This window comes from Penicillium maclennaniae, assembly GCF_028827695.1.
Source record: "Penicillium maclennaniae strain IBT 15551 chromosome Unknown utg000002l:1.0-2354659.0:1.0-2356205.0, whole genome shotgun sequence".
NCBI classification, from domain to species: Eukaryota; Fungi; Ascomycota; class Eurotiomycetes; order Eurotiales; family Aspergillaceae; genus Penicillium; species Penicillium maclennaniae.
Genome location: NW_026623214.1, coordinates 434,271 through 447,374, shown reverse-complemented (window position 1 = coordinate 447,374; position 13,104 = coordinate 434,271). Strand labels below are relative to the sequence as shown.

Sequence of the window (13,104 nt, the reverse complement as noted above, 5' to 3'; positions counted from 1 at the left end):
TAGGGCCGAATCAATTGACGCTCTAGAGTTAAAGTAAGTCTCCTGTTCCAGCAATCAAATTTCGCGTATCTACCCCATGATGCAGTGCTGAAGGCAGTATCGAAGCAGCATCAGCTGGTGGTGAGGGTTAATTCCGTATAGTAGTGCACAAATAAACAAGGTCCTTTTCAACCCCTCCAAGGCTCGATTTTGTAGCTGGCGGTGGATGACCGCATATATACACAACCTGGGCTACTTTTCGGGATGGACCTCACCTGGGCTATCTCAATATTGAATCTCAAGCCGGATAAGCGTATGTGCCAGGTCAGGATGAAGGTATCCCCGCTAGGCCGAAAGGTTGTTGGTAAGCCTCCACAGAATACCCCACACCCCAGACCGAACACCGCCTTGGGATGAACCCGCATTCTCACTGCCGTTGACATGATCCGCTCTGTCGATCTCTAATCAGCCTAAGTCGCGTTCCGGTGTCAAGACTCACTGTCATCAAACTTCCTACCCCCAATGCAGGCCTCTGCGTAGCCATGCCTCTCTCTCCCTCTGGCAATACGCTGGCCTTGAAGCGCAAGTTGCAACAAGCGGGGCCTGCGACAAAGCGACATCATCTCCAAGGCTACGACCCGCAGGCCCCATGGCTATCAGAGACCAAACCGCCAAGTGGCTGGCGTACGCTTGGCGACCAGGCTCTTCAGAACTCGTTGCCCATAGCCAATATGGTCTCCGCCGTTCAGGATCTAATCGATCCGGATTTTGATCCGTTGACTGCCCTGTTAGACGAGGAGCCCCGGTTTTTGAAGCCACTGCCAGATCGCATATGCTCTGAAGACCTCGAATTCTTGCGCTTTCGTGGTGCGCTGTCCATTCCAGAGACTGGTCTGCGCAATGAGCTGCTGCGGTCGTACATTCAATGGGTGCACAGTTTCTTGCCCGTGTTGAATCTACAAGAGTTTCTACGATGCGTGGCGGAGAATGATCCAAATGGAAACGTCAGCGTTCTTCTTTTTCAGGCGGTTATGTTTGTTGGGACGGCTTTTATCGACCTGAAGCACTTGCAAGCCGCAGGGTACTCGACAAGGAAAAGTGCACGCAATGCCTTTTTCACTCGATTAAGAGTATAAAGTGATCCCTTCTCTTTTGACGACCTCTGTGCTAACCGCTCTGTAGCTTCTTTACTCCTTTGAATGCGAAGACGATCGTATTGTTATTGTCCAATCCCTGTTATTGATGACCTACTGGTCCGACCCCGAAAACAGCCCACAGCGGGATATCTGGGATTGGATTGGAGTGTGCAATACGCAAGCTCACTCTATCGGTCTAAACACCGACCCTGTCTCGAGCGATATGGATAGTCGGACTCGACGATTACGAAGCCGTCTATGGTGGTGCCTGTACTCCCGAGACCGTTTGATCGCCATGGGAATGCGACGCCCACTACAAGTGAACGAGGGGACAAGCAACGTGCCATTGCCTAAGTTGGAGGATTTTGACTTTGAGCCGTTCTCCCCTTCTGCGGTGGCTCTCTTCCGCTGTCGACAACTGGAAGATGTGTCGCATCAGAAGCGCCTGGCCACCATGTTCATCGAGAAAGCGAAGCTTTGCCAGTGCATTGGTCGGGTACTTTTTGCGCAGTATGCACCATCACAGCGTCAGTTCGGTGCCACTGACCGCACCACTGTAACTTTGATTCCTCGACAAGCCTCCGAGTCCGAGTTCATACGATGCACTCAAAAACTAGACTCGTGGCTGAGTGGTCTTCCGAAAGATGCCCAATTTATCCCGCAATCAAAAATCAATTTCGGCGATGGCGAGGATGTGCTACTTCTCCACGGCGCTATGCTTCGCATGCTATTCCATGCAACCACAAGCGCGCTGCACAGACCCTGGGCAGCCGGCTCAAAAGACCAGTCCAAATCTCGGTTGGAGATGCGCGATACAGCTCGCACTAAGATGCAAGACGCCGCCGCTGGCATTACACACATCATTCAAGGCCTCAACCAGCTTAACCTCACACGTTTCCTCCCCCAATCTGGCGTGACAGTAATTCTCCCAGCCGCAGTCGCCCACCTGTCAAACTCGATGTCCGACAATCCTGCCGTCCGCGAAAGCAGCATCTCCAACTTCCATCGCTGCATTCAAGTCCTCCACTGCCTGAAAGACATCTACCCAGCCGCCAACATCGAATTCGCCAACCTCGAAGCCGCCACCAAAGCCCAGTCCGCCAACTGCAACTCCAACACATTCTTCCAAATTATGCAATATAACTTTGCACCACCCACACCACCCACACCACTCACAAACATCAACACTCGAAACAAAAGCTCAGACTCTATGATCTCACCCCGCCCCGGGGCGGAATCCCATTCCACAACCTCCATCACGGAGTACCAAGATCACCGCAAACAAAGCACCTATGAAAGCCCCTCGAACACAAACCCATCTCGCCGCCCCTTCCCAAACGACTTCGACGACCACTTCGCCGAAACCACATCCGCCGAAAACCCATTCAACTTCTTCACCTTCGACTTTGACACTTTCCCGAACATTTCCAGTACCCCGGAACCAGCCCTCTCGCCCTCAAATGACATAGATAGCATTGACTGGACACAAGCCTTGTTCCGAGGACATCTCCCTGAGCTCGATAAGGATTCCCCCTTCGAGACGAAACAAAGCTCGCAGCAGGAACAGGAGCAAGAGCAGGATCCCTTTGATTTTGCCTTGAAGGATGATGACAATGGAATGGGGCATACTACGGCGCATCATGATATCACGGGTGACTTGGATCGAGATTTGGGATTTCAGACTGGGGATGAAATGTTCTAATCAAGGATGGGTGTAACACTTGATATTTGTGAGATGCAATTTGATGTGAAATTTAGCGTCAATCGAAATTGTACGATAAGAATCCCTTCCACTGGGCTGGAATTTGACGATGAAGGAGTATGAGTAGTAAATCCGAGACAGATCTTCCTTGCTATTGTCTACTTCTATTATGGATATCATTGCTATCATCTGCTCTCTATCGATCAACCAGAGCGACCTTTTCTAAAATACCTCCCCGTGCTCGTATTTCGTCAAGCAATGAACGGCACAGACTATGCCTTCTGCGCCCAGCGGTTCTGCTCATCGCCCTGTTCCCAATCTCTCTCCGTGTATCCAAGTACCTTCTTGACCTCCGCGACCTTCTCGGAGTCTCCGGTGTTCTTGCCCAGGTTATCACTCAGCTTGACAGCCGGGCTCCCATTCGCAGTTGAGATCTTGATGACAATGTTGAGGGGTTTGGACTTTTCGCCGTTCGATTTGTTCGTGAAGTCATCTATATGAATTAGATTTTGCCTGACCTAGAATGAGAAAGAATTTGGTGGAACTCACTTGTAAAGAATGTGCCCACGCCAAATGTAGGAGTAAGGTGTGCCTCCTCAGCAATCGTCTTGTATTCCAGACAGTGCTCGATATTCAACGAATCGGAGAACACGACAACCTTCTTGTCTGTGATACCTTCGCGATCGTAGAAGTCACGCACCATCTTAACGAAATACGTAGGGTCGCCTGAGTCCTGTCGCACGCCGGTGTATACCTGGGCGTACGTCTTGGTGGGGTGGCTGCCGCCGGTGGTGACAGGTGCGGCGATCGGGTTTTGCGCAGTGGTCAGACTCTGTGGTGAAGTTTCCACAGTTGTGTTGGCTCCAGATGGCGCAACAGTCACCGCGCCCACGCCCGCGCTTGTGTACTCTGGGACGGGCTTGCGGAAGGCATCAAGGAAAGCGGGTGTACCGAAAGTATCGGTGAGGGCAACGCCGAGGACCTGGTTCCAGATTAGCTTAATAATTGAAATATGCGCGAGGCACAAACATACCCCCTCTCCGAAGCAGCCAAGCCAGTATCGTAAAGCCAGCTCGTTTGCATTCTTGTAGTCATCCGTAATGGCCGCGATGGTCATGTACCACTCGTGCGCAACCGTTCCAACAGCATTGGTGCCGTACTTCATAGCAAAATGCACGTTGCTTGTTCCGGACAACACACCCTTCCACCCCTTCTGCTTTCCATGCTCGGCGGCACGCGTTAAGCCCTTCATGACCAGATCGTGGGTGTGGTAATCTCGTCGGCGGCGCGATCCAAACTCCGAAAAGACACATCCATGCTCTAGAAGCTCACAGCCTTTGCGATAAGCTTTCTCTTCCTGGCCCTCATAGTCCCAGTCTTTGTCCGAGAACATGAAATAGGCCTGGCTGGTTAATGCCAGCAGCGGGATCTCGTAGAGGATGGTGTCAAGCCACAGACCCTTGACAACGTATGACACGTCACCCTCGTCAACGTCGCTACCCGTGTCTTGCGTGGGAGTGAATTTGATCTCAATTTGCTCGGAGGGCTTGAGCTGAAAGGTTTCGAGGAAGGTGAGATAGGCTTCATTGAGGTAAGGGCATTTCTTGCGAAGCCAGTCGCGTTCTTCGGAGGTGACACGGATATTGGAGAGCTCTACGTATATCAGCACAGCTCATATAGAGCTAGATAATGGAGTCCTGTACTATCCATCTGTTGCAGAAGCCATTTGTATGCCCCGCGTCGCAACTTCATGTGCGGGGTTCGATTCGTGAAGCTGTACGTCACATCTACCAGAAATTAGCTTCACGCGCGTCAATGTCCAGATGTTGTTTACTTACAGACATCCGGGAAATACTTCAGAACCGCGCATTGCATCGTCAATTTGTAGAGATCAGTATCTAGAAGGGAGGAGATGCCCTCTGGTAGCGGGGTAGCTTCGTTGCCCATGGTGGTAGTCGACCGGAAGCACCGCTCAGTGGGCGAGATGTCAATTAGAATATTCTGAAGTCAAGGACAATGCCGGTCAATTCCGACAATTTGAGAGGGCGAGGTGAGTCCGCTCCAAGGTTTTCTTTCTGCGCAATTGTTAGACGAGGACAAAACCGAGATGGCTGTTTGCACCGTTTGCAGATGTTGGGAAGTGTATATAATTTGATCTCCCAGGTACGTTGTAGGATATGGACGTAGCTGTCTGGATGCAGTGACGCAAAAGCGATGGACACTTACGCAGTATTCTATAATGTTTTCCTAAGGATCAACGAATAGCCGCTCGCAATATACGCTCAGAGTCAAAGACCAAATCGGCTACGGACTGGGTTGGCCTCACCCCGCCATGACGCGTGTCATTTGCTCGGGAGTAAATACCTTATTCATTCAGATTAGTATTACTTGCAAGCCTGGATAGAGTAAAACTTTGCAGTTGATCCTATGTACACAGCTGAAGTTTGCCCGCCTAGGGTGCTTTCAAAGGTCGGGGTTAAAACGTGAAGCACACATGAGACTATGGTCATGACCTATGACATTATGGTCCTCAAACAGTATTTAGCTGGATGACAAATGCTTTTCGATAAATAAAATTGGAAAATAAAGAGCGTACGAGTGGGGAAGAAGAGATTACAAGGAGCGACGTCCAGAAGCAGATGCAGGCTGATGTGGCTACAGCTCGGCCATAACGATAACCTCCGAGAGCCACGGTATTGAACTCTTCATTTATTTCTTGGAACTCTCTTGAGCATCTCTCACGCACTTCTCGCTTCGTTCTCTGTTCCTTTCCTAATGAACCCTTGTAACTGACATTCTGTTCGAGGGGACAAGTCAAGCCCGTCTATTTAGACCCGTTCATGGTCTTTTTTTTCACACCAAAACGTAGCAATGTGATAGATTATTCCTAAAGCCACCGAAATCAAATCATACTTCGAGAAATCCGTTCATGAACTTCGCCGCTCAACCCAAGTGTTGCCTGCTGAAGGTACCTACGGGACAGTAACCTGGTACTTTGCTAATTTCCGAGCCTCTTCTATTGAATTTATTTATTGCAGCTTTCATCATATTTGAATACTTTTCTCATTAGAATAACCTGGTACGGGCATCTCAAACCTCCAATATCTAGCAGGCAAGGGTGCCACCCTGACTCAGCAGGCATGGCTGACTCAGCGGGAGATCAACGTCGCCCGTCCTGCGATTGACCCTGCGCCCGAAGTCTGAGTACGAAAAGAGCCCACAGACTCCAGCCGCGGAGCTTATCGCAGAAGAAAGCGGCTTAGAGAGGGACACAAGGCCCTTCGCAGGAAATACACGCAAATCCGACCGTACTCCATCCCGCGGCCGAGTTCCGCGACCCCGGCCCCAAAAAGCAAAGCGTCTGAAGAAAGCCGTATCCCCTGTGATAATGGCGCATGGCGCGGAGGATTGCGCAACTGTGCTAGAACAGTTTGTGCACGACGTGGCTAATTTGCCTCTCGAGATCAACCACTTGATGGAGGAGATCCAGGCCAAGGACAAGCTCATGCAGGAGTGCCGCGCCATCATCAACTCGCGCGACGGAAGCATCCAGAAGTTCATCAAACTCAACGGCAGCTTGACTCCAAATCCGAAGGAAGAGCAGTATAGCAAGGCGGTCTTGCAGAATCTCGACCGGTGCGAGGCTCTCCAAAGCGAGAAGATCCAGCTCAGTGAGAAAGCATGCGTGCTCCTCGACCGGCAAGTGAAGCGACTTGACGTGCGCATTCGGGACCTGCAGAATGAAGGTCTCCTCTCAACCGAACCGCCGCTTCCCTCACTTTTCGACAAAAATAGTCAGACGTACCGCGATCCGCCGAAGGTATTCTTTCCAGACTCCAACTCGAGCGAGTCTACTTCCTACTCTACACCTCTCAACCCGACTTCCGGCAACACAAACCCTATCCTAGCTGCTGCCCAGCGCCTCGCTCAGCAGTCAACCCCCCCGCGCCTCAGGTCTCTCTGCTCTGACAGCCCAACAAGCCGTCCGGAACTCCGCTCCAGCCACACCAACGGGCTCCGCCGCTATGCACCTCCAACAACGACAGCGCGAGTCCTCTGCCAGTGCAGTGGATAGCAAGCGCCGCCGCCTAAATCCATCTCTCAGCACCCTCCCTGCAGCATCCTCAAATCTCCGACAATCATCTCTGGGACCTGGAACCCCCAAAGCCGGTACTCCTGGCGTCAGCCGCGCAGGAAGCGCAGGTCCACGCTCTACCGGCATCGTTAAGAAAGCGTTGACTAAGAAAGTCGCACCTCATCACCAAATTAAGAAGATCAAAGCCTCAAATAAAGCCAGCAAGCGTTCCTCAAGTGGAAGCCGGCTCAAGAAGAAATCGCCTAATGGCGACGGCGACGAAGATGACGATTCCATGCTCAGTAGTGCTGACATGTCGGACTCGGATAAGAGCGGCGCGGAGGATGATGAGGATATGGATGATGACGATGACGATGAGGAGGGTGCTGAGGATACCAAGGTTTATTGTACTTGTCGTACGGTTAGCCATGGGGATATGGTGGCTTGTGACAATGATAGTTGTCCATATGAGTGGTTCCACTGGAAATGCGTGGGCTTGTCACGGGAACCGGTTGGGACGTGGTATTGTGATGAGTGCCGGAAGACGTTAGGGAAATAGTCTTGATTCTTGACTTTCCCTATCTCCTCTTCTCTCTTCCAGCTCATAATTTCCCTCACACGTTCCTATTTGCCCTTATATCTGTCTTTTATCTCATGTTAGGCGTCGACATGGTGTTGGTTCGGTTGATATACCCAGGCGAATATGAAACTCAAGGATTTATCGTTATTTAATCCATTCAATACTCAATGAATCTCTAAACTGTTGTGTAAGCAAGCCGTATGCTTGGGAAGACCGATTGGAAGAGTGCGATTTGGAGACCTTAGCCTCAGCCTCAGCCTCGAGGAACCGAGTATCCGATCAAATGGTCTTCCACATTTGAAATCTTTATCTAGCAAGTACTACGTAGCTATAACGACTACAGTCTCTCCATATGAACCGACTATCAATCTTAGGACCTCTTGTATATAGCCTTCAACGATTAGAAGTACAACTTCCACGTACTTTCCGATGCTGACACTGTCTCCATAAGGTATATTGTATGACCATCAGGTCTAGTAGATCCTGTTTTGCGTCCTGTGCACCGACAGAAGATCAGGTGTTGAGGTACATAATGACTGTGGTGAGTTTCGACTGCTTATTTTGACAAAAACTCTGTGCCCTAGAAGCCTTTTACTTGCCTAAGTGGTAACTTTTTACTGTCACTTTAGTCACAGGCTGTGTATTTCAGTGGATTCACTCTCATTTTTAATATCTCATACTATAGGTCAGTCTACGACCCAATGGGGACAATTGACCCAGACTGGATGTGCGTTTTTGGCTGATCCTGATACTGTCTTTCCGCTCCTGTCCAATTTGATACATTGACGATTCAGGGTAGGCAGTGACACTGTTTTTCAGAAGAACTGTGTATTCATCTATCTGAGACACGTCTTCCAAAATGTCATACTTTTCGTGCTCGCCAGAATGTCACATTGTCCAACTTCCATATACGAGATAGACATACAGCAACTGGGCAGCCAAAATCAAAAGTTACAACGCCATCGCTATGCACAAATCCCTTTTTGTGATCCACCATCGTCCATGCAAACATGAGCACATTTCATGCCGGTATCAGGTCATAGGGACACGAGAGCGGGAGAAGCTCCCGTGACCCAGGCTTGACAAAGTCCAGTTTCAAATCCCGCGCAGCTGTAGCATGCAAGGACGTTGAAACCTAGACCAATGTACAATCAGAAGGCGAGGTTCTTTTCCATCCACGGATCGAAGTACTCGCATGTTTCGGGGCTGATGGCACCACCCGGTGAGCAGAGTCGGAAGCTGGGGCAGGGTCCGCAAGGAGAGTCGGTCATGCCGTTGCTTTTTCCAGGTTCAGTGACTTGGACGGGCTCGTCACCTTCGGCGGGCTTGCGGGACTGCTTTTCCTTGACGGCCTCTGGGTTTTTGACGGATTTGTAGGCAGTGCCGTTCTTGAGGTTCAGCTCGACGAGCTTCTTGTCGAAGCAGAGCATCTGGAGGAGTTGAACGATGCTCTCCTCACCCAGACGCACTGGGGTGATACCGGATTCGTTGACGGCGTTGGTGATCGTCTGCACGGTCGGGTAGCCCTCATAGTTGAATGGGTAGGGTATATAGGTCTTTTCGGTGGCTTCGGACTTGACCTCGGCCTTACCGGTGGCGGTCTTGATGCGCTTAGCGGTGCGACCGCGGTCAGCCGGAACTTCGTACCAGCTCTTCCGGCTAACAGTATACTCGATGTAACCCGCGACACTATTAATGAAGTTGGCGTCGAGCACGCCGTCGGTAAACCAGGCGCCGCCCGTGATGTCTTCGCTTGGGGCTAGGCCTGCCAGCATATACATCTTGCGGGTGGGGAATTTCACATTATGCACGCTTTTGATGTAGTTCTTGCCCTCGAGCGACTTCAAGCATCGATCGAGGATCGATTTGTGCAGGTTTGTGCGAGTTTGGATGGCACGCACCCAGATGCCCGATCGGGCGGTGGAGTGGATGACATTGTACACTAGCCCCTCGTCGGCGCTGAGATTTTGGAGTTTGTCGGCATCTTCCCGGGAAATGAGCTTCCATGCAAGTCGCTCATTCCTGTCCTGATGCAGTCGCAGTAATTTCTGATCGACCAGTTGCTGGGTGCACTTGAGGAGGAGTTGCGGGTCATTCTTGGGGATGATGTTGAGGTTTAGGAAATCTGCCTGGTAGAAGAGGTGGTTGGTGTCATAGGATTCCAGGCAAGCATCGTAGAGCTGCGAGGCGAGCTCGCCGATTTGAGGCTCGGCCATGGTTGGAGAAGGATTGGAAAGACTATGTTAGGTCGAGGGGAGAGGATCATAGAAGGGAGGAGAGGTCATGACCGACTCAGGCTGCAATAGCAGGGGGTGAGGAGGTTAGAGAGGCATGGTCGGCTTTGTTCGTCGCCGTTGAGTCAGAAAATGAAGTTCGAGTGTGTTTTTTGTCGACTTTTTCGCAGCGGGGAGGCCGAAAGAGGTTTAGTGCAAGCGGAGCTTAAGTGTCACGCTGCGCCTGCCTCAGGCATGAATATGGTCTGCCGCGGAAATTTCGAGAAGCTCGCGGACGTCGGAGCTCATAACCTCATAATCTCAGGTCCTGGCTCATTGATTCTTACAAGACCACCAATTGATTTTTTTGCATATTCTCATCCATCATGTCTGACGCTTTGAAGGCTGAAGGCAACAAGGCCTTTGCGGCCAAGGACTACCCTACTGCCATGTATGTTGCTACCCCACTTTATTCTGATGGTGATGCTAATGAGAGTCTAGTGAGAAATTCACCGAGGCTATTGCTGTCGACTCCGAGAACCACATCCTCTACTCTAACCGTTCTGCCGTGTACGCTGCCCAAGCCGAATACCAAAAAGCCCTTGAGGATGCCGAGAAGTCCATCAGCATCAAGCCGGACTGGTCGAAGGGCCATCTTCGCAAGGGAGCTGCCTACCGCGGCTTGCAAGATTGGTGTAAGTGCAAGAATATACGCTGACTTGATTTGTGGCTAACGGGCTGGTAGTGGCCGCTTATGATGCATACGAGGAGGCACTGAAGCTGGAGCCAGGCAACGCCCAGGCCAAGTCCGGTCTGGATGCCGTCCAGCGAGCCATCCAGGCAGAGGCTACGGCTGATGGTGTCCAGGGTGACCCCATGGGCGGTCTCGGTGGCATGTTCAACGACCCCGGCATGTATGAGAAGCTAGCGAACAACCCCAAGACCGCGCCTCTGCTTGCCGACCCCGACTTTATGGCGAAGCTCAAGAAGATCCAGTCAAACCCCAACAGCGTTGGCGAGGAAATCCGTGACCCCCGCTTTTTGCAGGTTATGAGTGTGCTTCTGGGTATCGATATGAGCTTCGGCCAGGATGGTCCCTCCGGACAGGATACACCCATGCCCGATGCGAAGCCCGCGCCGCCTAAGAAGGAGCCTACCCCCGAGGCCGAACCCGAGGACGAGGAGGCTGTTGCCAAGCGCAAGGCTCAGGAGGCTGGTGATGCCGAGAAGAAGATTGGAAACGACTTTTACAAGAAGAAGCAGTTCGACCAGGCTATCGAGCACTACGAGAAGGCTTGGGAATTGAACAAGGATGTCACTTACTTGAACAACGTTGGTGCGGCCAAGTTCGAGAAGGGCGATTACGAGGGTGCCATTGAGGTCTGTCAGAAGGCCGTCGACGAGGGACGTGACCTGCGCGCCGACTTCAAGATCATTGCCAAATCCTACGCTCGCATTGGTAGCGCCTATGAAAAGATGGGCGACCTCACCAAGGCCATCGAGTCCTACAACAAGTCGCTCATGGAGCACCGCACACCCGACGCCCTGGCCAAGCTGCGCAATGCGGAGAAGATCAAGGACAAGGCCGAGAAGGATGCGTACCTCGACCCCGAAGAAGCCGAGAAGGCTCGTTTGCTCGGCCAGGAGAAGTATAAGGAAGCCGACTGGCCCGGTGCCGTGGAAGCCTTCACCGAGATGGTCAAGCGCGCGCCCAACGACCCCCGTGGCTACTCCAACCGTGCCGCAGCCCTCATCAAGCTTATGGCCTTCCCCGGTGCCGTGCAAGACTGCGACGAGGCTATCAAGCGCGATCCCAAGTTCTTCCGCGCGTACATGCGCAAGGGCCAGGCTCTGATCGCGATGAAGGAGTATAACCGCGCTTTGGACACCTTCACCGAAGCCGCCGAGCACGACGACGGTACCAATGCCCGCGAGATCGAGCAGCAACAGCAGAAGTGCTTGGATGCACAGTTCAGTGCCCGCGCTGGCGAGACTGAGCAGCAGACTATGGAGCGCATCCAGAATGACCCCGAGGTGAGTCGACCTAATTGAATCATGTATTAAACGACGTACTAATCATTCTCAGATCATGTCCGTCCTTCAGGACCCCGTCATGCAGAGCATTCTGCAGCAGGCCAAGAGCGACCCGGCTGCGCTGCAGGAGCACATGAAGAACCCGCAGGTGCGGATCAAGATCCAGAAGCTGATGGCTGCTGGAGTGATCCGTCTGGGCCGGTAAAGGCTCATTTTTACGAGATTGAAGATGTGACGAGCTGTGCTGCAGATTCTGTTTTCTAAAATATTGAGTTTTAGCATGTATCTCAATTGCCGATATGACTTCGAATATTAATGTGTTTCGTCCACATATTTCAGATCTCAAGTGCTTTAGACCCCTCGGGCCTCCGAAGGTTTGTACCTCTTTAGATCAGAGGCCACTGAGTAAAATGCAATTGAAACACATTTCAATTATGCTTTAAGATAGATATATATATACCTGAGAACCTGTGCGAAGCATAATTCCCCTTATATGAATACTTTTGGGATACCTTGTCATACACCTACTTTGTACCTCAATGCAAAGACACAAGTCCACATTCCGATGTTGGAAGTGACCATTGGGAGGGTCAAAGCAAAACCCTCCACAGACAGAAATTTTACCAACTCGCTCCCCACCGTCGGCCCACAAGGTCACACAACGCGAACACGCCAATTGGCAGATCTGCATGATGTACTGGAGCGGGGCGGGAAAGTCAAGGCAATCATGTTCACTGGCTCTCTAACATGCGTAGAAGAACTTCCAGCATCGCGTAGTGTATATGACAGGTCAAATTCAGACCGGCCCAAGATGGAACTCAATTCTACAAGTCAAGCGCCGATGACTGCAGTTTCACAGCTGATATCACAGCGCTAGAGAACTTTGGTGGAGAATTGACGACTAGCACCGGTTTTTCCGCAAGTTTGGGCCGATCGGGCAATCGGGCGGGGGTGCTGACACGTGTATGGGAGTATAATGTAGCCTTGAGGGCTGGATCTGGGCTTGCGATAGCTACGGGTGCATGGATCTTGTCAGTAATTACCTCCCCCCTAGATTTTACCCCAGACTCTTGAATTTAGGGGGTAATTAGACTCGGTCCGAACCTAGGGGTTGAACAAGAGGGAAATGAACATGGTAGGGCTGGTTTTCGCTATTTCCCCTGTCCAGCCACAGCTCCACCGAGAAAAGTGGACGCGAAAGCCCGATGTGACCGCGATCCCTAATCCAGAATTGGAACTGTGGCGGTGCTACACTATTGATTCGAGTGGGTTTTTCCCTCCTTTTTTCCCCCCTCAGATAAGATTACCATCAGTACAAACTGAATACCGATGTACCTGAGTAGGGTTGCTGCAGGCAGTGTCCTTGAGAATTAGTGATTTGTAGT

The 13,104-nt window shown here is 51.4% G+C and overlaps 5 protein-coding genes across 5 annotated transcripts; 3 read left to right on the top strand and 2 right to left on the bottom strand.

The window, feature by feature from the left end:
- Positions 1-521: 521 nt before the first annotated feature.
- On the top strand, positions 522-2,817 carry N7477_001392 (transcription factor domain-containing protein; the record flags this gene model as incomplete). The annotated part of the gene is made up of 2 exons (XM_056963055.1): positions 522-1,109; positions 1,162-2,817. The coding sequence occupies 2 exons, from the start codon at positions 522-524 to the stop codon at positions 2,815-2,817; spliced, it is 2,244 nt and encodes a 747-aa protein (XP_056825974.1).
- A 272-nt stretch (positions 2,818-3,089) lies between these two features.
- On the bottom strand, positions 3,090-4,764 carry N7477_001391 (nicotinate phosphoribosyltransferase; the record flags this gene model as incomplete). The annotated part of the gene is made up of 5 exons (XM_056963054.1): positions 3,090-3,310; positions 3,367-3,799; positions 3,851-4,470; positions 4,521-4,604; positions 4,656-4,764. The coding sequence occupies 5 exons, from the start codon at positions 4,762-4,764 to the stop codon at positions 3,090-3,092; spliced, it is 1,467 nt and encodes a 488-aa protein (XP_056825973.1).
- Positions 4,765-6,205: 1,441 nt separating this feature from the next.
- N7477_001390 (putative PHD finger domain protein) lies at positions 6,206-7,451 on the top strand (the record flags this gene model as incomplete). Its single annotated transcript, XM_056963053.1, has 2 exons — positions 6,206-6,637; positions 6,726-7,451. 2 exons carry the CDS (start codon positions 6,206-6,208, stop codon positions 7,449-7,451), a joined length of 1,158 nt encoding a protein of 385 aa, XP_056825972.1.
- Positions 7,452-8,623: 1,172 nt separating this feature from the next.
- Positions 8,624-9,688, bottom strand: N7477_001389 (RPC34 RNA polymerase subunit family protein; the record flags this gene model as incomplete). Its single annotated transcript, XM_056963052.1, has 1 exon — positions 8,624-9,688. One exon carries the CDS (start codon positions 9,686-9,688, stop codon positions 8,624-8,626), a length of 1,065 nt encoding a protein of 354 aa, XP_056825971.1.
- A 383-nt stretch (positions 9,689-10,071) lies between these two features.
- Positions 10,072-11,924, top strand: sti1 (Hsp90 cochaperone STI1; the record flags this gene model as incomplete). Its single annotated transcript, XM_056963051.1, has 4 exons — positions 10,072-10,136; positions 10,187-10,380; positions 10,431-11,719; positions 11,772-11,924. 4 exons carry the CDS (start codon positions 10,072-10,074, stop codon positions 11,922-11,924), a joined length of 1,701 nt encoding a protein of 566 aa, XP_056825970.1.
- Positions 11,925-13,104: the final 1,180 nt, after the last annotated feature.